Source organism: Odocoileus virginianus, chromosome 1, assembly GCF_023699985.2.
Source record: "Odocoileus virginianus isolate 20LAN1187 ecotype Illinois chromosome 1, Ovbor_1.2, whole genome shotgun sequence".
In the NCBI taxonomy this organism is placed as follows: Eukaryota; Metazoa; Chordata; class Mammalia; order Artiodactyla; family Cervidae; genus Odocoileus; species Odocoileus virginianus.
Genome location: NC_069674.1, coordinates 20227515 through 20252183, shown reverse-complemented (window position 1 = coordinate 20252183; position 24669 = coordinate 20227515). Strand labels below are relative to the sequence as shown.

The following is a 24669-nucleotide window of genomic DNA, read 5'->3' as shown; positions in this document are numbered from 1 at the left end:
AATGTCTCTGCTTTTTTAATATGCTGTCTAGTTTGGTCATAGCTTTTCTTGCAAGGAGAAAGCATCTTTTAATTTCATGGCTGCATTCACCATCTGCTGTGATTTTGGAGCCCTCCAAAATAAAGTCTGTCAATGTTTCCATTGTTTCCCCATCTATTTGCCATGAAGTGATGGGACCAGATGCCATGATCTTGGTTGTTTTAATGTTGAGCTTTAAGCCAGCTTTTCACTCTCCTCTTTCATCTTCATCTAGCAACTCTTTAGTTCCTCTTCGCTTTCTGCCATAAGGGTGATGTCATCTGCGTATCTGAGGTTATTAATATTTCTCCTGGCAGTCTTGATTCTAGCTTGTGCTTCATCCAGCCTGGCATTTCAAATGATGTACTCTGCATATAAGTTAAATAATCAGGGTGACAATATACAGCCTTGATGTACTCCTTTCCCAATTTTGAACCAGTCCATTATTCCATGTCTGGTTCTAACTGTTGCTTCTTGACCTACATAATGGTTTCTCAGGGGGCAGGTAAGGTGGTCTGGTATTCCCATCTTTTTAAGAATTTTCCACAGTTTGTTGTGATCTACACAGGCGAAGAATTGTTGCTTTCAAACCGTGCTGTTGGAGAAGACTCTTGAGAGTCTTCTCAAGAGTTATTATAACTCATGAATGTACAGTTTAGCAAAGAGTTTTCAGGTGAATAGTCATGTAACATTGACATCAAGAAATATGTCATACAGCTTGCCATTTTTATCTTTTCTTAAAACAGTGACCTCATTGAAAAAATGATAGAGCTACATGCAGTAGGAAGGCTTCCCCAGTCACAAATAACCACAATAACCAGCAGAAGCAGTGGTGGGGAGGGGGACTGGGGAACTGGGGGCTGGACAGGATGAGTGATGGGGAGAGTCATGTAGCCCATGCATGCCTATTTTGTATTTTCTCTGTTTCTCCATACTATTTTATTCTTGCCTTAAATATGGATTAGATGAGGAACATCTCTCTACCTCACTGTTCCCTATCCAGAGGGGAGAAAATAAAATGTGGCTGTGAGTTTACATTTATTGAAGGAACACGCAGTAATTCCCTTGTTCTGTGTGACTTTATGGAATTCTCATTGAAAAGCTAGATATTCACAAGAGCAGTTTTTAAAATAAGTTGAGCTTAAAGGATCCAAATTAGCTGCTCTTATATTATGTTCTCTGTTGTCTTGGCACATTCAGCCTGTTGATAATATTGTCTATGTTTGTGTGTCTTTGTTCTTTGGTTAAACAGATTGCTGAGCTGGATGAAATAGAATACATTGAAAACCTACCTCTCCTTCGAGTTCTCAATCTCCTAAGAAATCCAATTCGGGTGAGATGTCCTTTGTTTTGGGGGTGGGGGGTAGGGATGAGAAACATTCTTGGAATTCTTCTTTATGAAATACTTTTGATAGAACATGAAGAATGTGAATACAGTGTGTTTATCACCATTCTCTATTAGAAGGGTAAGCAAAGTCACACCCGTGCTCCACCATAGGTGCAGGTAAAGCCTAAAATTGAATATTAGTTGTCTACTCTGTATGACCATTTGTGACTCATCCAGGTGGTAATAAAGATTATCAAGAGGGAGCTATTGAGATTATAGAGCAATGTCTTTTTAGTGTAAAAATGCCTGAGGTATAGATGGAATGTGGCTCCTATTTTATATATGGGAGAAGTCTAAGATTAGACACCTAAAGAAATTCTCCTGGGGGTTGCTGTAAAACTGGCATTGTAAAATGATGATAGGAAAAAATCATATATTTCCTAGTGATTCTTCACCTTTGGATATCAAATACCCAGATTTTTCCTTTTTTCTGGATCCTCTGTTTTTTGTCACCAATGATAGATCCTTTCTGCTCAACTCTGTCCCTCCCTCTCTGTGCAAATGTCATTCATTCCCCTTTGAATCTATATCCTTCACTCACTTTGCCGTAGATTCTTGAATTTGTGTGTATCTCTGAGTACCTTTCTTTGTGCGTGTGTGTCTTGAGAAGCATAACTAGGCAGGCAAAAAATCAAAATGAAAAATGAAAAGTACGGTCTGAAAGTAAAAACAATGCTTGGTATGGGAATAGTGGCAGACAATTTAAAAGCATCCTCTGGAAAGAAAGGGGTTTAAAGTGGCCATCCCTCCCAGTTCCAGACCCATAAAGAGCATCCAGGTGTTTGCATAAATAGATAGCACAAACCCTTTCACACATGTCACCTCATTTATTTATAAACCCCTCCCACATATGCACTTTGAAGTACACAAAAGATGCCATTATATATTCATTTCGTGTGTATTCTCATCTACAAAATGCATCACCCACTTAATATCTTTCCCTTCAAAGAGGCGTAGCTTCTTGATACAACATAACTAATTATATTTCTAAAAAGCAGATAATCCTAACAAAGCAGATGATAGAGTATTAAGGGAATTGTTCTATAAATGAATATCATTTTATTATTGTAAAACAAGTTCATAATTAATGATACAAATTTAATATAAAGCAACACAAAGAAATAATGAATTAATAATAAAGACTACTACTCTTATCGTAATGAAACTCCTTTAAGTTAGCAGATAGGGTTTCAATCACTGGCCATGAAACATTAGATGAAAGAAATACTTCACCTCCCGAGCCTTAGGTGTTTTTCTCTTTAGAGATGAAGATAATCAGGTTTGTCCTGCTTATCTCACAGGGAGATTAACAAGATCACACATTTGAAAGGCTTTATAAGTTACAAGGCAGAGTCTGCATTTGAGTTGTTAATATAAGGGGACTGCAATTGTGAAAATGTAAAGACTTAGTGTGTGTGTGTGAATGACAGCATTAGTGGGTAAAAGGCCTTGGCTCATGAAAGCATATTGCTACTGCTTATTAATTTGGGAAAAGGAAGGTAACAAAATAACCCTCTTGATATTTTAAACAGGAAAAACCTGACTATTGCTCCTTCGTCATTTTTATGCTACTTCGATTAACAGAATTGGATCAGAAGAAGATTAAAGTGGACGAAAAGGTATGTAGTCACATTTCATGTGTTTATGAGTTGATAGGTCAAAAGCTCATGCCGCCTGCTGCAGGACCATTGCAATCCAGAAATGAGCATATGACAGTATGCTCATTCATTATTTATTTAAGGAGCATTTCCTTGTCCTAGAGTCTAGTTATTTAACCCTCTGCAGAGCTAAGCGTCAACACAAACGCAGTGAAAGCCCTGTTTTTGGTACAGTAAGGAGACTGGCCATGGGAGACACAAGCAGCCTTTGTGTATCTAGGCTGGCAGCTGTAAGGGACTATAAGTTTGGAAAATTATCATATGTGGAGGGTGTGTGATTCTGTGTTTCTCTAAATCTTCACTTAATAATGAAATGAATTACAATGTCACTCTACCACATCACTGTAAAGGACTCAAATCACTACTCTGGTATTTTAAATCCTTTATTCTCCATCTTAAGATAATGATTCTTTTCTGGACACATAACTTGAGAGTAACCAGACCTTGAATGCTAGTACCTGCCTCCCCACACCATACCTGTGGTAGCCAATTTGTCATGCTGTCCTGACAGGTGTCAGCTGAAATCTCCTCTAATGAGGGGTTTCTTACACCCGATGCAAATTTGAGATGGGAGTGAAAAAGCAGGTATAAATATTCAGAGAGGCAGATATATTCCAGTTCATAAATGCCTTTCTGAAATCTTGGTTAAAAATAGTTATAGATGCTGGTCTGTTATTATTCTCACACTCAGAGTCACTTATTAGATTTCTCTTTCCCTTTAATGTTTTTCAAAGGGAATAACATTTAAAACCACACATTAGATAAATATGTGGTAGACAAGCATACTGTATTTAGAGTGATGGCAAAGCCGGGGGACAGACAACTGTCTGTCATGAGGAAAAGGCCCATATCTTTGAAAAGAGAAAGTTATATTAAAAGGGGAGGAGGTTTAGTAAAATTTGAGATAATAGGAATAGTTCTTGGTATGATGGCAGGAGGAAAACTTCTACAAAAACAGCTACTTGGAATCTAGAACTAAGAATTTTATTACTTCTTCTCTTACTAAAAGTTGAAACATTTACTGTACTAAAGGTAATCTTAGACTTTAGAGGTCTTGTTTTGGGTTTTTTTTTTGCTTTTTCCCTCCCAAACCAGAAAATACAAAGAAATAGGTGATCAAGGGACTCCAGTTCAATATTTTAAAATAATTATCATTCTTTAGACATGAAGACAGAACACAGATTCCTGGTTGCATGTCTAGAACATTTCAGTAAAGAAAAGCTTATCTTTCTTGTACAATGAATTTTTTTTCCCCTTTGCATTTCTAATTCTGGAAAAGATCTCGGCCGTGAATAAATACAACCCTCCCCCGGAAGTGGTCGCGGCCCAAGACCACATGACCCATGTGGTCAACAGCGTGATGCAGCCACAGAGGATCTTTGACAGGTATTCTGAGAGACGCCTTGGGTGGAACTCGGGGTGGTCAGCACAGGACAACCTCCTCATTTCCCTGGCTATCTCTCTTGTGACCCATTCCTTTTTTCACCTCTCTGAGGAAGGGATCAGGTCTTCATTTGACAGGCTGTGTTATCTCAGATATAGCATATCATCATCACATGTTCAAACACGGGACTCCCTTGTTGGCATTTTCCCAAGTGTGGCAATAAGTGGATTCAGTTTACCTCTTTCATCTGGACCCTTGAATGGTGGCTAGCCTGTTACTTGGTAGTGAAAGTCACTCAGTCATGTCCAACTCTTTGTGACCCCCTTGGACTATACAGTCCATGGCAGTCTCCAGGCCAGAATACTGGAGTGGGTAGCTGTTTCCTTCTCCAGGGGATCTCCCAACCCAGGGATCAAACCCAGGTCTCCCCCATTGCAGGTGGATGCTTTACCAGCTGAGCCACCGGGGAAGCCCAAGAATACTGGAGTGGGCAGCCTATCCCTTCTCCAGGGAAGCTTCCCAACCCCGGGATCAAACCGTGGTCTCCCACACTGCAGGTGGATTCTTTACCAACTGAGCTACTACCAGGGAAGCCTGTGACATCAGATGGTGAAATGAAAAATGAAAAAAAGTTTGCCGACATACCTGCTATAGGAGAGGACACCAGACCCTCGCCTTATCAACAGAGCATTGTGATGGTCTCTATCCATTGACCATTTTTCCTTAGCTGTGAATGGGTGCTAGAAACCCCTGCCAAAGAGCACCCATGACCACAGGTTCTATATTAGAGAGTCCCTAGAATCCCTGCTCGCCGGAGGGAAACTGAAACAGCCACGGGTTGCACTGAGCTGCAATCAACCCCACAAGGAGGAGTCACCCAGCTTGACTGAACACAGGAATAGAGACCCTCACCTCTAAGTTTGAAGACAGATTTACCACAATTTCTCCATTTCTTTTTAAACACTCTGTTGAAGCAGATGGCCATTAACACTATAAGTATAATACAGAAATTCTATCAGTACCCAAAGGCATTTTAAAAACGCTTGTAAAGTCTCTGGGTTGCAAACGGCTCCTCTTCTTCATGTGGTCTGCTCCTATACTTCACCCGGTTGGTTTCCCACAGAGAGAAAATGTTTTATTTTGCATCCAGGACATGATTTTTTACATGTAATTTAATCATGTAGACGTTGGCAGTTTTATATATTTATGGTAGCCCTCTAGGTGAAATGATTTATCATTTATCTGCATACATCTGGAAAAGCACATTTGATTTAAAAGAAGGGCATTTATTGTCCTCATTGTATTTCTTTTCTAGTTTATGAGATTGTTAGTTGTTTCATGCTTTAGGGTACATTTATATAAAAATATGTATCAAACAAATTTACAGCAGTGTCTGATAAACACACATTTCTTGATCATTTCTGGCTGTCAGACAGAGACTAGCAAATGGCCAAGCCACCCTAGATGCCCTGGGATGGAGCAGTGTTCATGATGTAAAGCTTGTGGAGGCAGGAGGAGGCGTGCCATGTCCTTCCCACCCTGGGTCAGGACACAGCTCCCTGGCAGCCCCAGAAGTCAACCTCCAGGAAAGAAACACTGACTTTTTCTCTTGGAACTTTTAGGCTGTGATGCTGGGGACTCACTGTCCTCTTTCCTGGCGAGACTGGAGTAAGGATCCAAATGATATGGCCAAGTGTTGACTCTGGCCTGGTGGTCAATGAGGGCTTTCTTGCTCTCTCACATGACAAGGTTCTCCAGACTGATGTTGTCCAAGCCTTGTCCGGACTCTGAAATCAGCCATTTCTCCAAGAAGCCTTGGTTCATTTTAGTGAGAAGTGGTATTTCCCAATCACAGTGTGGGCACTAGAGACAATCTTAACTACTGGGTTGTAGGTCGTTGTTTTGTAGGTCTTTTAGTGGACAGAAGCTAGAAATGGATTTCCTTCCTTCTCTCCCTCCCTCCTTCCTTCCATTCTTTGATCCATCTACTGATTCTTTTTACTATCCATCCATCCATCCATCTTGCCTATTTGTTCCTACCTATCACATCTACTAGGCTTCCCTGGTGGCTCAGGCAGTAAAGTGTCTGCCTGCAATGCGGGAGACCTGGGTTTGATCCCTGGGTCGGGAAGATCCCCTGGAGAAGGAAATGGCAACCCACTCCAGTACTCTTGCCTGGAAAACTCCATGGACTGAGGAGCCTGGTAGGCTACAGTTCATGGGGTCACAAAGAGTTGGACATGACTGAGCAACGCGATTTCACTTCACTTCATTACATCTATTTAATCTTTCATGTCTATCTAATCTGTATCTAGATAGCTCTGTCTAAAAATAGATAGTAAAATACCTCCTCAATTGATACAATTCAGCTTCAAGACTACATTTGAGCTTTTACTGAACTTCATCTCTGTTACATCTGTATCTCCTTTTCTCCCTCACCAAAGACAGTGAAGAAGATGAAATTAGAACATCCCATGATTACTTTTTTTAATGTCCCATATTATACCACAACAGTATCAGAATACCAATAGTAATAATTACTGAAGCATTAAAACTGTTTTGCTGATGTTCTTCCTGTTAACCATTCTCCATTGTTTTTTGTTTTGGTTAAATATATATATATATATACATATATATATATACACACACACATATATATGCACACATAAAATTTGCCATTTTAACCACTTGAAAGTGTACAGTTTAGTGGCCTTAATTATATTCACAATATTGTGCGACCATCAGCACCATCTGTTTCCAAAAGTTTTTCATCACCCAGAACAGAAGCTCTAGCCATTAGGTAATAACTCCCCATTTCCTGCTACTCCCACCCCCTGCTACCTTCTAATATACTTTCTGTCTCTATGAATTTTCCTACTGTATATATTTCATATAAGTGTCAATCACTCCATTTTAAAAATAGTGCACTATATTTATATTGTCAGAACATATATCCATCACACACTGTACTTTCTCCTTTGCTGTCATTTAGCCTTAGTTCTCTGGGTAACTGCATATTTATTGCCCACCGCCAGCCCTTATAGTGATGCCTCTTGAGTCATTTTAGTTGTATGAAGCGTGTTCTTTAGCACATTCTTTAGCAAGGGCTGTGCAATCAGTATCTCTTAAAATCTTCCATGTTGATAATATGGAAGATTATCTGCCCTTTACACTTGAAAATCATTTTTTGGTGTATATAAAATCCATGACTCACACTTTTTTTCCTTGAATATATTAAAAGTGCTTCTCCATTTTCTTTTCGTGCAAAAATTGCTGTCAAAAACATGATGACAATTTAATTTTCTTTCCTGTATAAATCATGTGTTCTCTTTCTAGCTAAATAATTACCCCCCACTTCTGCCTTTGTTTGAGAGAAGGCAATGGCAACCCACTCCAGTATTCTTCCCTGGGAAATCCTATGGACAGAGGAGCCTGGTGGGCCACAATATATGGGGTTGCAAATAGTTGGACACAGCTGAGCACACACTGCCTTTTTAAAGTCCAGCAATTTTACTAGACTATGCCTTAGTATTATTGTTACAGCATTTCTAGCCCAGTTGTTCTGGGCTAATATTCTCAGGAATGTTGTATACTGTTATTTTTTTTTTTCGGGAAACTTTTTTCTTGAATGACAGTCTGTAATATTTGCTCTGTTCCTTTGGTTTTGGTTTTCTCCTTTAGGAAGTAGATCTTCTTTGCCTATCCTCAATTTTCATCACCTTCTTTCAAAATTTTTTCTCTTTAATCACTTAAAAATTATTGAGACAATTTTAGATTCACATGCAGTTGTAAGAGATAAATCAGAGAAAGTCTAGATATTTTTCACCCAGTTTACCTCAGTGATAATATCTTACTTAGCTATAGTGGAATATCAAAACCAGGAACCTGACATTGATACAATCCATCAACCTTATCAGATTTCACCAGTTTTGCATGGACTCATGTGTACATTTAGTTCTGTGCGATTTTATCAGATGTGTAGATTCACATGAGCATCACTCCAGTCAAGATAGAAATGGGTAATTTCCCAGGTGGCACAGTGGTAAAGAATCTGCCTACCAATGCAGGAGATGGGTTTGATCCCTGAGTCGGGAAGATCCCCTGGAGTAGGAAATGGCAACCACTCCAGTATTCTTGCCTGGGAAGTCCCATGGACTCAGGAGCCTGAGGGGTACAGTCCATGGGGTTGCAGCGAATAGGACATGGCTGAGCACAACATATTTACAGTCAAGATAGAGGAGTTCTGTCACGTGAATCCCATTGCTTCCCTTTGATAGCAGTAGCTGCCTCCATCCTTCTCACCTTCCCTAATCTTTGGCAACTAATAATCTGTTCCCCTTCTCTGGAATGTTGTCATTTCAAGAAGCCTATATAAATGGAATCATATAGTATATGTATAAGCTTTGAGGGTTGACTTTTTTTTTTTTTTGCTTAGCCTCATTCCCTGGAGATCCATCCAAGCTGTTAAATGTATCAGTGGTTCACTCCTTTGTGTTGCTGAATAGTATTCCTTGTTGAATACACCACAATTAGTTTAACCAACCATCCCTCAAAGGACATCTGGGCTGATCCCAGTTTTTGGTTATTGCAAATACAGCTTTTATGAGCCTTCCTGTGTAGGCTTTTGGACATGCACAGTTCCAGCCTGCCTGCTTTTCGATGGATACCTGTTGTTTTGGGGGTTCTCTTGTTCTCAAATGCTGCCCATTGCTTCCTCCTCCTTCCTCCGGCACAGATTCCAGTGCCATAAAAGTCTTGTGGGTTTGTGGCTTTTCTTCTGGTTTCTTTATCCATGAAATTTCATCTGGTTTCATTTTCCATGGACTTCTGTTCTCAAGTTTTTCTGTTTTTCTGTGAGTGTTCAGAGGGATTGAAAACTTATGCTGCGCTGCCCCTGTGCTTCATAGAATCTACACCTCAGCCATGTTGTTTACAAAATATTATATTTTAGTCTGTATTTCTAGAATTTGTGTCATGAGTGAAACCCACACACTTCAGCTCTGCCTGTTGCAAGAGATTTTATGTAAATTAGCCCAAATTGGTCTTTTAGACCTGGAAGCCATGCCTAGATTCATACCGGCTCCTACTTACTAGCTGTTACTTTGAACATGTTAATTAACCTCTCTGTATTTCAGTTTCTTTGTGTGTTAAGTGGGGGAGAATGATAGAATCATCTTCATTAGCTTCCTGCGATAATTAAATGAGGTAATGCACGTAAGATGCCTAGAATAGTGCCTGGCACATAGTAATTGCTCATGTAAACATTAGTGATTATTATTTTCTTTGCACACACGTATTCTTTTTCATAGTAAATTTGCCATTTTATCTTTTATTTAATTTTTTTATTGTGGCTGCCCTGGGTCTCCATTGTGGCATGCAGGCATTCTCTAGTTTCGGCGGTTGAGCTCTAGAGCCTGAGGGCTCAGTATTTGTGGCACGTAGGCCTCTCGAATTGCGGTGTGCAGCCTTAGCTGCCCCATGGCACATGGGATCTTAATTCCCGGACAGGGACTGAACCCACATCCTCTGTGTCAGAAGGAGGATTCTGAACCATTGGACCACCAGGGAAGTCCCCACATCAGTGTTCTAAATCAACAGATAAGAACTGGAGCCTATTATCCAGAGTGAAGTCAGTCAGAAAGAGAAAGACGAATACTGTAAATTAATGCATACATATGGAATTTAGAAAGATGGTAACAATGATCCTACATTCAGGGCAGTAAAGGAGACACAGAACAGACTTTTGGACTTAGTGGGAGAAGGCGAGGGTGGAATGATTTGAGATAATAGCATTGAAACATGTACATTACCATATGTCAAAAAGATAACCAGTGCAAGTTCAATGCATGAAGCAGGGCATCTAAAGCCAGTACTCTGGGACAACCCAGATGGATAGGGTGTGAAGGGAGGTGGGAGGAGGGGTTCAGAATGGGGGGGGAGGCACATGCATACCCCATGGCTGATTCATGTTGGTATATGGCAAAACCCATCACAATATTGTATAGTAAGTATCCTCCAATTAAAATAAATTCATTATTTAAAAAATATGAAAAAGTTTACCTCTGAGAGGGCAAGTCTTATTTCTTTCATTTTGAATTTCTTGGGGGAAAACTCCATCAACCAGAAATGAATATCTCTCCTACCATGTTTTTCCTTCTAAAAATGGTGTTAAGGTAAATTCTTCGACATTTTGTAATCAATTTGCCTCTGGAAAGTAGGACCGTCCCTCCATCCCGTGTCTGCATATAGCACGTGCCGGATAGCCGGATTCTCGGTGACTGTGCCATGGGCGGCTCTCCACGCCGGATGCATTAACGCGCGTGCCCGCTCTGCCCTGTGTTGCAGCACCCTGCCGAGTCTGGATGCCCCGTACCCCATGCTGGTGTTGGCCGGTCCTCAAGCATGTGGTAAACGAGAACTCGCTCACCGCCTCTGCAGACAGTTCAGCACTTACTTCAGATACGGGTGAGTTTATTGGCTGCTAAGGCTGTAAAATGTCTGCTGTTGCTCACAATGGGTATTAATTTTAAGCAAGTTAAAAGGCATGCATAGAAGGCTTATGAGCTGCTTTGCCAGTTATTACACTGTGATATACACTGTATTTATTTATTCTTTTCTTTTACTTTAACCCTCCAAATGTTTTGATGCTCTCAGCCCCAGCCAAAATCCGGCTCCAAGATTTGGAGCTACACGTGGTCTTAATTGAGCCTCGTGGTATTGGAGCATGGCCTCCTCCTGTTGCCGGAGTGGTGTGACACGCGGATCACAACGTTGTGATGGGGGGCTGTGGGGGGGGTCTGCGCTCCAGTCACAGCCTCTCCTCATCACTGTCGGAGCGCAAGCTGCCAGCATGTCAGCTGCTTTATTTCCTCTCAAGTCTTCCTCTTTGGAGGCATATTTCAGAAGGAAGGAACGAGAAATGACAGCCAAAGAGTTCCTTTTCCTTACCCTCAGGTTAGCATTCAGTACCCTTTCAGTTTTCTGGGATGGATATTTCGCTGTGCGATTCCCAAATGACTCCGTTAAAATAGCCGGATATATCCAAAACACAAGAACCTTCCGGGGAAATCATCGGCTGGACTTAGAGACTTTTTAAAGGTTTCCGTGTCTCAGTTTGAGAGTTATCGTTGTGACCTTTTCAACTGGTTTCCTCTTTCCTTTTTTTACTATAGCAAAGACCTTACTTTTAGATTAGCGATGTTTCTCAGTGAGCTGAGAATATGACTACAAAGATACATAAGACGGCAAGAAAAAGAAATGTAAATTATGTTCTAATGCTGTTACAAACAAGTTCCTTCCCTTAAGCTACATGTGTTCAAACAATGTAAACACTATGTTAAACAGGTTCATTTATTTAGAGATCCAAAATTATATCCATCATTTGAACAACTCCAGGAAACAAATACTATAGAAGGATTTATTCATTAATTTATTCTAAACACCCTGAAGCAACAAAAAGTAAATTAAAACTTAATATCAGAATTGAAAAGTGCAGAGTGTCTTTATGCTTATACAACGGTATGGAACCTGCTTCGAAAGCTAAGTGGAGCGTAATGAATGGACGATCAAATTAGGGCACAAAAGATATCTCCTGACTGTGGTGCTAATGTGTAAATGTGGAACCTTTTAGCGAACCAGAGTGACTTACATGATCCAAGGCTTTCCTGCTTAGAAGTCCTTTCACATGTCTGACACCAGTTCTTGCAAATATTTCAGAGCCCATCCTTCATGTTTGTTTGTGGTTTGCTCTCTGAGGCACACAGGGCCAGATGTGTTCTTGGAGATGTCTGTTAACTCATCATCAAGGTTGTAATCCAGTTGGCCTTGACATTCTCACTGGATAGCTAGCTCCCGCCCCAACCCCACCGATGTTCACCTTCATTAAATCCTGCTTTTCCACTGTTAAATGTCTGTCCATCATGCTCGTGATGATGTACTTAATGCCTGGTTCCCCTGCTCGACTGTAAGCCCAGTGAGGGTGGGGACTAATGCCAGCTTTGCTCACCATTGAGCAAAGTGTTCAGCAGATAGCCAGGCACTTCTACTTGCATGAGAAATATTTGTTAAATGAATGACTAAGTGATTGTCTGAATGGATGGATGAGTTAATTAATGGTATTATATGCGAAATTGAGTGGGAAATTACTGTGCTAAGAAGCATAGGGTTTTTTTTTTTTTCCAACCTCCACTGATGGGTACATGGAGAGATGAAGAGATTCATTCATTTGTTCATCCACTCTTTCTATAAAGATTTATCGAGTTCTTCCCATGTGTTGGGCCCTGAAGATGCAGTGGGAACAATATTGATGAGGCCCTTGCCTTAATGACGGTAATGTATTTGGAGAGACTCTGAAGGTGGGGAACTCAGACCTTAAATAGTTAGCCTCACATATGCAATTTGTCTGGAGGCACAGGATGACAAAACAAAAATCCTAAAATGAGCTTCCTGCTCCTATAATGGTACTGTTGCCACTGCTATTTTTCTCCTCTGGATGGGGTTAGTGGCGAGTGGAAAAATAACCTGAGTGGGAAAACCCCCAGTCACCCTCCCACCTCCCTCATGGGCTCAGAAGCCTTGTCTGACCTTGCTGTGGCATCTTCATGGAGGCAGAGGTCAGGGCTTGTAAATAGGAGGGTCATTCTCAGAATTTCACCAAGGCATGGCTCAAAGAGCATGTCGTGCGTGCTTGCTAAGTCGTTTTAGTTGTGTCCGACTCTTTGCAACCCTTTGGACTGTAGCCCGCCAGGCTCCTCTGTCCATGGGATTCTCCAGGCAAGAATACCAGAGTGAGTTGCCATGCCCGCCTCGGGGGGATCTTCCCGATCCAGGGATAGAACCCGCATCTCTTATGTCTCCTGTTGGCAGGCGGGTTGTTTTATCTCTAGCACCACCTGGGGAGCCCAAAGAGCATATCATTGGACCATAAAGAGTATTAGGAAACCAGTTATTTCATGCAATAAGAAAGTCAGATAGTACTACGATGATATGTGACAACTTTCTAATTAAAACAAATGATAAAACCAAAGCACATCCTCAGGGTCAAGCCATTGCTCTTGTTTAGATTTTCTTATATTTTAGTCTTCATCCAACATAAATTTTATTGATTTTTAATTAAATGGGGAAAAAAGGCATGAATATAGTCTCATTGTGAAACACATAAACATTTACAAAGGCGCTTTCTCTAGCGCTTGCTTGAATCTTTTCTTTCCCTCCTATTTAGCACATTTTCTCCTGGCATTTTGTCTTCCTTTTTAAATTGCATTTACCCAAGACTATGACATTCAATGAAATAATTCACATGCTGAGTTGCATATCCAGATGTATAAATATTAAAAATGTATCTCAGTGGTATAACAAATATTGGCATGGCTGAGAGATTGTTCTCTTGCCTCAGGATCTGATTTTACTATTTGTTCTTGGTTTTAGGAATAGGCTGAATGTTCTTTCTTTACCAGTATTAGTTATAAGTGACCTAGAGATGGGACTTCCCAGGTGGCTCACTAATAAAGAATCTGCCTGCCAATGCAGGAGTTGTGGGTTTAATCCCTGGGTCAGGAAGATCCCCTGGAGGAGGGCACGGCAACCCACTCTGGTATTCTTGCCTGGAAAATCCCATAGACAGAAGAGCCTGGCAGTCTACAGTCCATAGGGTCTCAAAGAGTCAGATATGGCTGAGCAACTGAGCACGCATCCATGGCCTAGAGGTAGGCCACGCCTTCTGAGTCTCTCCATTTATTTCTAGTCTTACTATTACTGCACAGATCAGTAGCTTCCTGGAAGAGTGCTGGATAATGAAAGAAACATAAAACAATACCAGCATGCTTGTTCATCTTCCAGATTTAAGGCCTTGAAAGTGATCTGATTAGGCATGAAAGCAAAACTTTATTCTTCTTAGAGCAATCTTTATTTTTATAACCTTTTCCATGATGTTGACTACTAAATATATTCTACTAATAATATGGTAAATCAGAGACCCATAGCTATTGAGCTAAATGAGATGATATGAGCTATAGCTCCCTAGTGCAGTCTAATCTAATGCCCCTTTATATAGATGTGACAGACTAGTACAATGGTTTATTTATTCCTTCAGTCAGTGTTTCTTAAGCACTATCTATGTGCCTTGTTCCAGTGATGAAACTATGAAACAAGCAGACATGGGTCTTGTCCTCCTAGCAGCTTACAACCTATATGAGATTCAGTTAAGTAGGCCACCTAACAAGATAGTTTGATGGGTGCTATGATGAGGGAAGTGAAGAACCTCTGTGATAGAAGAAATGAGAGGTAAATGGGATGTGAGATTTGAGCAGGGAATGCAGTCCAGGCAGAAAGAACAACAGGCACATTTGATTAACTGAGAGTATTATCCACTGTAGCCTGCCTAAGCGTGAAGCATGGAGGAAGATGGCAGAAAATGGGACTAGAGAAAAAGTCAGGGGTCTGACCATAAACTAAGCAGAGGAGTGTCAGGTTCACAGCTGCGTTTTAGAAAGTGGGCCCTCTGGGCAGTTTGGGAGAGGGTTTGGGGATGGAAGGCTGGAAACTGGAGACTGGTTAGGATATAGTGACAGGTGTTGGCACGAACTAGAAAGTGGTGTGTAGTTACTGGAAAGTGGACAGAGTAGTGGCTGCCTGGAATTTGATAATCAGACACAGTACATGCTGGAATCTTCTGTGTTCCTGATCTCTTAAATTGTGTCCAGTGAGTTACTGATACACATTTGCACTGGGCATTGGGACCAATTCGGTATGCCTACCAAGCACCCTGGGAATACCTGGGCATTTGTGAACACCCAGTGAAAGAGGTCCCTTGCTCACAATATGGCATTCTATAAATGTGCTTGAGTTTGGATGCACTCACAGCCAAAATGCGCTCTGCCTAAATATTTTCAGTAACAAATTCATTATTTCTTGAGGCAATCTGGTCCAGAATTGAGATTCTAAATCTGCACGCTTCTGAATCACACTGAAAAAACTTCTACTCCCTCAGCCATCTCCTAGCTCTTCTTAGACATTTTTGCTCCTTCTTCTTACATCTTCCCAGATGTAATGACATTTCATTATCTGGCCAGGCCTTCCATATTCATTTCTGTCCTGATCATCTCCCCCAGTCCACAGACTTGGTTTGTTAGGATCCTAGATGACAGCTGGCCAGTGAATCGGCCTTTAAGAATGCGTAACTCACCCTTAGACTTTCAGCACCAGTGTTGTAGTCTGAGGTTAACTGCTAACTCAGCTCTTTTGTCTGTTAATGAAACTAACAAGGAGTATGGCTCCCATCGCAAACCAGGTTTTAACTAATTTACCTTGATTTAACTAGTAAGTTAGTAAAAATAAACTCATAGGAATGTAAATTACTATTGAAATTATGTTTAGACTGGGGAGAGGAAACATATTAAAGGTGATGGCCCAAGCAAATTTCTTTATCAGGCATCGTGTTTATCTAAGTTTAATGAAACATTTCTTTCACTATGAAGTATTTCCTTTTTAAGATATTCATATTTGGACAGCATGCTACAGAGCAAACATCTCTATATGTGAAAACTGGATGACAGATTCAAAAAACCGTAGGTCATCTCAGGTCCTTCTTAATAGAAAGTTCCACAGTGGATGCCGGTTCTGTCATCAGCATTCTCCACGTCAGTGAAGCCATCCCTTTATTTACCTGCTTAGAAGCTTCAGATTGCTTCTTTGCTTTGTCTTTCTTTTAGAAATTCTGAGAAAATCCCTGCCACTCAATTCTTTTGTTGGAAAATGCAAATTCAGTACAGTGTACAAAGGCTGCTCTAAGGGTGCGTGGTACCCGAAGCGAAGTCACTGAGTTATCTGTCCTGACTGTCAAGGACACCAACAAACAGAGGGTCTCAGGTCCCCGCCAAGCGGTGGGAAGAGATGTCGGTGCGAGCAAACAGCACAATGAAGGTCACGGTGTTTGGACTGCCTTCTCTTAGAATGTGTGCACTTTCCTGAGTGTGCAATTTAAATGTGATCTTAAAACCTTTACCTTTATAGTATTAGTTCTTGACTGTAAGGCAGGGGAACAATAGTATGAATTATAAAAGCTTGTTTGTTTTTGACTTTGAAATGGAAAAGATTTTGAGGTTGTGACTTTACCCTCTTCAGTCGCTCAGTCGTGTCCGACTCTCTGCGACCCCATGAACCTGACTTCGGTGTCATCCTGTGGTTGTTACTGAGTCATGTTACTTCACTGCTGTGTCTCAGTTTCGTCGTCTGTAAAATGAGAACAGTGGTGGTGAGGTAATAACAGTGGTAATGGTAATATAACCATCGGTAATGGTAACATTACCTACCTCATGTCTTTTTGTGAGGAGTCAATGAAATAGCATGTCATGTGTCTAGCTATTTGCATCTCCTGTTTTAAAGCCATAGGATAATCTAAAAATCAGTTTGCATTCCCAGAACTTAACATTGGGAAGTCAGCATGTCTGAAATCAAGAGTCCTGGGCTAGTTGGGAGGCACAGTTTAGTTCCGGGACCAGTATTAGCCTGCTCTCTGGCCTTGGACAAGTCTCTTTTTTTTTTGGTGGTGGGGGCATGCCACGTGTCATGTGGGATCTTAGTTACCCAACCAGGGATCAAGCCTGAGCCCCTTGCAGTGAAAACTCCCAAGTCTTAACCACTGAACCACCAGGGAAGTCCCTGGGCAAGTCATTTTTACAGTCATCTTAAAATGGAGCTCATCACAGCTACTGTCCACTTCACGTGTTCAATTAATTCATTCATGTTATAGATACTTAGTAAATGCCTACTATGGGCCAGGCACTGTGAATACAGTGGCAGATAAGATGAACAAGATAAAGTACTCCCTATTTACAACAGCTAGGACATGGAAGCAACCTAGGTGTCCATTAGCAGATGGATAAAGGAGTTGTGGTACATATATACAAAGGAATATTACTCAGCCATGAAAAGGAATGCATTTGAGTCAGTTCTCATGAGGTGGATGAACCTTGAGTCTGTTATACAAAGTGAGGTACGTCAGAAAGAGAAAAACAAATATCGTATATTGATGCATATATATGGAATCTAGAAAAATGGTAAGGATGAACCTATGTGTAGGACAGGAATAGAGATGCAGACATGGAGAACAGGCTTGTGGATACAGCGGGGGAAGCAGAGGGTGGGATGAGTTGAGAGAGTAGCGTTGAAACACATACATTACCATATGTAAAACAGATAGCTAGTGGGAATTTGCTATATGATACAGGGAGCTCAAACCCAGTACCCTGCGACTCCCTAGAGGGGTGAGATGGGGAGAGGTGGGAGGGAGGTTCAAGGAGGCAACATATGTATACTTATGTATGATTCACATTGTGGTATGGCAGAAAATTTTAAAAATTAATTTTAAAAAATTTTAGAAACAAAGTGCTCCCTTTATTATTCATACATCCTCCTGGGCAAGATAGGGAAAAAAAGAGAAGGAGTAACAGAGTAATTGGGGTGTGGTGAGCTGGGTTGCGTGCATGTGTGTGCTCAGTCGTGTCTGACTCTGAGACTCAGGGACTACAGCCCGCCAGGCTCCTCTCTGTTCATGGAATTCTCCAGGCAAGAATACTAGAGCGGGTTGCCGTTTTCCATTTTCTTCTTCAGGGGATCGTCCCAGCCCAGAGATCAAACCTGGGTCTCCTGCATTGTCGGTGGATTCTTTACCATCTGAACCACCAGGGAAGCTGTGGGGATGCTATTTCAGACAGTGGGCAGAAGGGCCCTCTCTGGTTGAGCTGAGAATGCCATTCAGTGTTGGAATCCTGGATCCTCACGGGAAGTTCATACAGATTGATGAGCGTGGCAGGAGTGAGGAGCGGGCTGGTCTCCACCCTCCAGCAGTGGAGGAGATGGGGTCCTGAACAAGGCAGTGGGGGAGGAGTTGGCGGCAGGCACTGAGACTGCCCATGGATAAAGAAGAGGTGCATCACCCGGCCACAGGGGGTCCAGAAAGGCCTTTTGAGAGTGACACTTAAACTGAGTCCTGAAGACAAGTGGGCTAACCAGATGGAGGAGTGGGGTAGGGAGCATTCCAGAAAATAGCCATAGACCAGGGAGACTATGAAAACATCCAGGTGAAAAGTATATGGGTGATAAATATTGTTTTATTTCTTAAAGTTTGATGATGTGATATTAGAGGTCATGACTCAGAAGGTGGTAAAGAACAATAAGTGAAAACTTACTGCTGATAATCCAACAAAGTGCTGGTAATCCAACACTTAAATTTTTTGGGACTCTAAAATCACTGCACATGGTGACTGCAGCCATGAAATTAAAAGACTCTCACTCCTTGGAAGGAAAGTTATGACCAACCTAGAGAGCATATTAAAGAGCAGAGACATTACTTTGCCAACTAAGGTCCATCTAATCAAGGCTATGGTTCTTCCAGTGGTCATGTATGTTTGTGAGAGTTGGACTATAAAGAAAGCTGAGCACCAAAGAATTGATGCTTTTGAACTGTGGTGTTGGAGAAGACTCTTGAGAGTGCCTTGGACTGCAAGGAGATCCAACCAGTCCATCCTAAAGGAGATCAGTCCTGGGTGTTCATTGGAAGGACTGATGTTGAAGCTGAAACTCCAGCACTTTGGCCACCTGATGCGAAGAACTGACTCATCCTAAAAGACCCTGATGCTCGCAAAGATTGAGGGCAGGAGGAGAAGGGGATGACAGAGGATGAGATGGTTGGATGACATCACTAAGTCAGTGGACATGAATTTGAATAAACTCTAGGAGTTGGTGATGGACAGGGAGGCCTGGTGTGCTGCAGTCCATGGGGTCACAAAGAGTTGGACACAACTGAGTGACTGATCCGAACTGAATCCAAAATTTGTATAATCCCTATACACTATAGCAAGTGAACGTGTCTAGCACTGCCAAACTCAGGGTTTTCATGGTTATGTTACTTTATGATTTGTGGATCCACTTTAATTTTTTTAAAACACTTTATGCCAAACCCTTTTCCATTTTGAATTTCAAATTAATAGAAAGAGATAGGAGTTATATACTTTCTGTTTTCAGGGCCTGTCACACCACCAGACTGCCTTACTTTGGAGAAGGAGATCGGGTTGATTATCATTTTATCTCTCAAGAAGTTTTTGATGAAATGCAAAACACGGTAAGACTGCTCTTTTTGTGTAATGCATAAGAAATACATGTTCTCTGGTAGAAGTATTAGGAAATCATGATAAGAAAGAGAACAATTACATGGATGTATTCTCATTGAGTTGTGTTTTTAACACCTTTGATATATCATCGTCCACATGCTGCTTTATGATCTTGGAGAAAATACTGTAAATTTCCAATGAAACCAAATAAAGAGATGTTTTAAGAAAATGGAAGAAAGAGCACCGTGAAAAGTTCTTGAGATCTGTGTTTGTCAGGTGCTGCTATTTATGATCAGATTTTACTCAAGATAAATGACTCCCACAAAACTGATGTTACTCAGCTAACTTATAAATTGAGCACTTCGAGGGAGTTGGCATGTTCTGTCCACAGACCACTCCCTCTTTGCTATCTTTGGTGCTTTCTAATTGTTGTGACCCTGCACACCATTTCAGCCAGTTGGTCTGCCCTGGACACGTACACAGCCTTAACCTTCCCCGGAAACATCGCTATGTGAGTAGTCCTCAGTCCCAGAGAGCCGGCAGGCAGGTCATTAACGCAGTTGGAAGCCCTTGACATTAGATCAGAGAAGATTCCTCATTTCTTTGAGGTCTGTGGCTTTCCTGGGTGAGGGTCACTACGCTGCTCTGGTCCCTTTCATAGGAGCTCTGGATAGTTTTATTCAACTTAAAGCTTTACCCCCTGAAACCCTGATCATCTAGTCATCGGTAGTAATTCACAACAACCTTGTCTCTGAGTTCATTTCCTTAAAATAATTTATTTGTTCTTTCTTGGCCCTTCACCTGCAAAGTGAATCCTCACAACCCTAGCGTGTTTTGTCTATCAAAGGTACATATTAATGTCAATACATTATCCACCCATGACTTCAGTTAAAGAGTATCTCATATCTTCATCACTACTGATAAATCTGTAAGCCTCTTATTCTCTTTTCAGGCATGGGCCTTAATTTTGTTTATCTTATCATCATCTTCTTTCTATCACTACATTAATCCTACACCACTTTTTTTCCCCCTGAAGCCTAGTGAAGGACAGGATTAAGGACTAATCTCTGTTTCTGCCTTTGAAAGATTACCATCCAACCAGTGATGCTGTTACTGCTGCAGGCCCCCTCCTCTCTCCCCCCTGCTCCTTCATCTGTCCTTTCTCTGCCCCATCCTCAAATAACAGACCTGGCTTACACCTCAGTGCAGGCAACTGTGGAGCATTTAAGCATAGGTCTGCAGTTGCTGTGAGTTTACTTTTGAATGCCCAACTTTACACATGGTACATATTTTCTCTTGCATTCACAGAGAAACCAAGTGAGAAAACCCTATAGTCCCTGGGCCATTTTCTCTCTTAATCTTGTCAGAAGAACATCTTGGAAATTCTTTATGATTTTCTCTCTTAGGGCTATGTTTTAGAAGTTCAGTTTAATGTACCAAGGGTACTCTGAGACTTTATATTTCTAAAAGCCATAATAGAACTCTGAGGAGTTATCTTGATACTAGTAAGAAGCATTCTCTTAGGACTCTTTGGGTTGAAAGACAACTAATTCCCCACACTGCTGTTAATTTCTCGTGGTAGAGTCTGGGGCATTTTTTCTTGATTTAGTTCCACTGCTCTCAGTGTCCCCATGGGCTCCCTGATTTTTCAGACCTTATCATGTCTGTAACCGAGTAAGTCCTACAGTTCCTAGTCTAAGAAATCACCATACGTCTGGACTGTATTTAGTCTTCTAGTTTTACTCTCATGACGAAAGTTCTTGTGTACTGGAGAAGCACTGATTTTTACTGCCTCTGCTAACATGCATGTCTTCACTGTGATATCATCATTGTTAACTTGAATTTTGTCGTTAAGATCTTCTCTTTAAAGAGAGCTTGAGGCTGTTTCGTGAAGAGAGACAAACCTAGAGAGGAGAAATTCACGACACCTTGTCAGCTGCACCAGTCACACCCACACACTCAGCCTCTGTACACAGGACCCCTCTACGGAACACTCCCCAGCCAGCCTGCCCCCTTCCAAGTCACAGTGCCCCTTAACAGACAGCCCTGGCACACCCCACTCCTGCACACCTGCCGTGGACCGGTCACACCTCCCCGCTCTGATGGGCACACGTAGACTAGCACACACTTCCGTATACACTCCACACCCCCCAAAACACAGATCATCTCTCCATGTGCCCACAGACGCGTGAACCCTTCTTAAGGCCACATACACAGTCACTCACCTGCAGAGCGTCTTCTTCCCTGGTGGAAATAAGACCGCAGATCTGGAGGTGTCTGAGATAAGATGATTGCTCTGTATGAAGAAATCCACAGGCAGGAAGCCATGACAGGAGTATACCTCTCCGGAAGCTGGGGGACCACTCATCTCAATTCTTAACAAATCAGTTGAACAAGGCTTGTTTTTTGTGCACAAGTACAATGCAAGATTTCTCCCAACCCTACCTTCTTCCAAAAGATGTTTTTGGGATCCACTTGTGTGCCCTTGTACACACAAGTAAGCAAACTCATAGTATACATCTGGAAAGTGATTCAAATACATGTTATAAAAACAGGGTGAGTCACAGTAAACAAGATAAAATATGTCATACCTGACAAGAGATTCAGATATCTGTTTATCTGTGTATGTGTGTATGTATATAAAATATAGATATTAAAAGGAAAGGAGTCATAGTGTTTATTACAAAGAACACAGTATGACACTGAGTGGGTAAAGTATTAAGGATATTTATTGTTGAGTCTTTAACTTTTAGGAGGTATAACATAAATTTCATTTGCCATGGGAGGGGTGTGGATTTTTCTCATTGCCCACACCAGACACATGGCCCAGAGGCCCATCCCGCCTGAGGGACACCCTTTCATGGCCTTCCAACACCACCCCCCGACAGGTAGCCCACCCCCCATCCCCACTGATCTCCAGAACCTCCGGGCCAGGAGGCACAGGGTAGCATCAAACCCCCAAGCTGCTACTATTTGTAACGACAATGCTGGCTGTTGCTGGTCTTCGGTGGATGGGGCTCAGCCTTAGGAGTTTTCACTTCATTATTTATTTCAAAATCATGTATCCGAGGAGTCCTAGCGGCCAAGGATGTCCACATTTTTCTTCCTTCTGTTGTCATCAGCATCCACCTTGTGGTTTAGTAAATATCATATCATCAAAGGAAAAGTCAAGACAATTTTGAGAGATGTTTCTAGTTCTTTTTTTTTTTTCTTTCTTTTTTACACATGCCTACAGTTTCAGAAAGAACTGGGCTTCCAGAATATAAAGAGAAGGCAGTATTTATACCTCAAATGTCTCGAGGGCACACACAATGCTGAATACATTTGGGGAAGTTCCAATAAAAAGCTGTGTTTATGAGGAAAAGCAGGAGGGGTCTGTTTTTTACTGCTTATCTCTGGATGCAAAGGTTTGAGGATGTGGCTGTAATTGACGGCCTTTGGGAATGGAAGCTTTGCGGGGAGAGCTGGTGCACTGGGAGAGCCAAAATGGCCGAGACACAGAGTGAACTATTAGTTTTGCTTTCTCCGTAATGAAGGTTTATAGCACACGTTTGGCAGGAAGTGGGTCAGTGAGCAGAATGATCTGTTTACCATAAGCTTCATTGCCTTCACTCTGCTCTGACATTTGGTCAGCAGATTATCTCCAAAAGCCTTTTCTTTTTTTTTTTTGCCAGCTAGGAATTCTGAATGAATTTCTCCATCACAGTTTGATATTAAGTTTCTTAAACCCATTATCATCCTTATGTAATTGCTAATATTTGTAAGTTTTATGGACTCATATAGAAAGAAGACATCACGTCATTTAATTTATATTAAATTCCATGATGGCAGCTATTATTGGAAAGTCTTTTTACTTCTTCCCTTGCAGGGGAAATTCATTCTAACCTATAATTATGGTAATCACAAGTACGGATTAAGTAGGGACACCATAGAAGGTATCGCAAGAGATGGCTTAGCAAGCTGTGTTCATATGGAAATAGAAGTAAGTACTTTCCGTTCAATCAATTTCTTTTTAGTGTGTAAAACTGTGTATATATTTGGGACTGGGGAGGAGGCTATGGTGTGCAGGCAGCACACTTCTAGGCCTGAAAGGAATGCATACAAAAGGTGAGATTTGGGGGACATCCCTGGTGGTCCAGTGGTTGAGACTCCATGCTCCCACCGCAGGAGGCTCAGGTCTGATCCCTGGTCAGGGAGCTAAAATTCTGCATGCCACATAGCATGGTCAAAAAGTTAAAAAGTAGTAATAATGTGAAATTTTAAGTTTTTAATTAGCTTAGCAAGATATAAATAATTCAACTGGAGTTAGATAACAAGACATCACCCAAATGCTATGGAGTAAAACAGCCACTCAAGATTTATTTTCTGAGTTATTTCCTCTCTAAATTATCCCTTTTTCTTTTTAGAGCATGGTTCTCTGTTTCTATAAGTGATATCAGAGAAAATACTTCCCACAGGGTGTGAAGGTCGCTCCCTGTCCCCACAGGACAGTGGCAGGTCCCTGCTGTTGAACTTGTCTCTCCCTTCTCCAGGGGAGATGCCTAGGGTAGGCTGGTGTTTGGTTTCAGCTGCTCACTGGTTACCATTTTCCATGTATATATATATGGTGTTTTTTTTTTTTAGCAATTTAGGCTCTCAGGTTTCAGCAGATCTTTGTCTCTTCCCCAATATCCCATCTTTCCACAGTGATCTTCTGGAGTTAGAATATATAGAACCCTCTCTCAAATTGACTCCAGGGTAAAACCAGGAATATCCAACTCATTTGTTTTAAAAAATATGTAGTTATATTAAATATTTGAGATCTTCAAATACAGTTGATTTTTTTTTTCAAGTTACCTTCTCTGAACAGTGTAACATTTTTTTAGTCAGAAAGAAAAAAAGTAATTAAAAGGATCCCATTAGACCAAACACTCAGAAAACAAAATCTAGGTAAGTCAGGTATTCCATTACTATTGACTACCTCTCCCTCAAATTTTTTTCCTCTCTGACTTTGAAGGGCAGGAGACTGTGATCCCTTTTTGGTCTTTTGTGTGGGTCTAGGAGAAGGAAATGGCAACCCACTCCAGTACTCTTGCCTGGAAAATTCCATGGATGGAGGAACCTGGTAGGCTATAG

The 24669-nt window shown here is 41.3% G+C and overlaps 1 protein-coding gene across 6 annotated transcripts in view; it reads left to right on the top strand.

Moving 5' to 3' along the window:
- LRGUK (leucine rich repeats and guanylate kinase domain containing) overlaps positions 1–24669 on the top strand; it is a 162501-nt gene that overhangs the window by 36508 nt on the left and 101324 nt on the right. For all 6 annotated transcript variants that reach the window (XR_011486915.1, XR_011486906.1, XR_011486899.1 and 3 more), the window contains exons 8-13: positions 1271–1351; positions 2938–3024; positions 4343–4449; positions 10793–10912; positions 19469–19565; positions 23423–23536. Coding sequence is in view for 1 of the 6 variants with exons in the window: in XM_070465613.1 (XP_070321714.1) it covers positions 1271–1351; positions 2938–3024; positions 4343–4449; positions 10793–10912; positions 19469–19565; positions 23423–23536 (606 nt within the window). In the remaining 5 variants the exon portion in view is untranslated. The remainder of the gene's footprint in view (positions 1–1270; positions 1352–2937; positions 3025–4342; positions 4450–10792; positions 10913–19468; positions 19566–23422; positions 23537–24669) is intronic.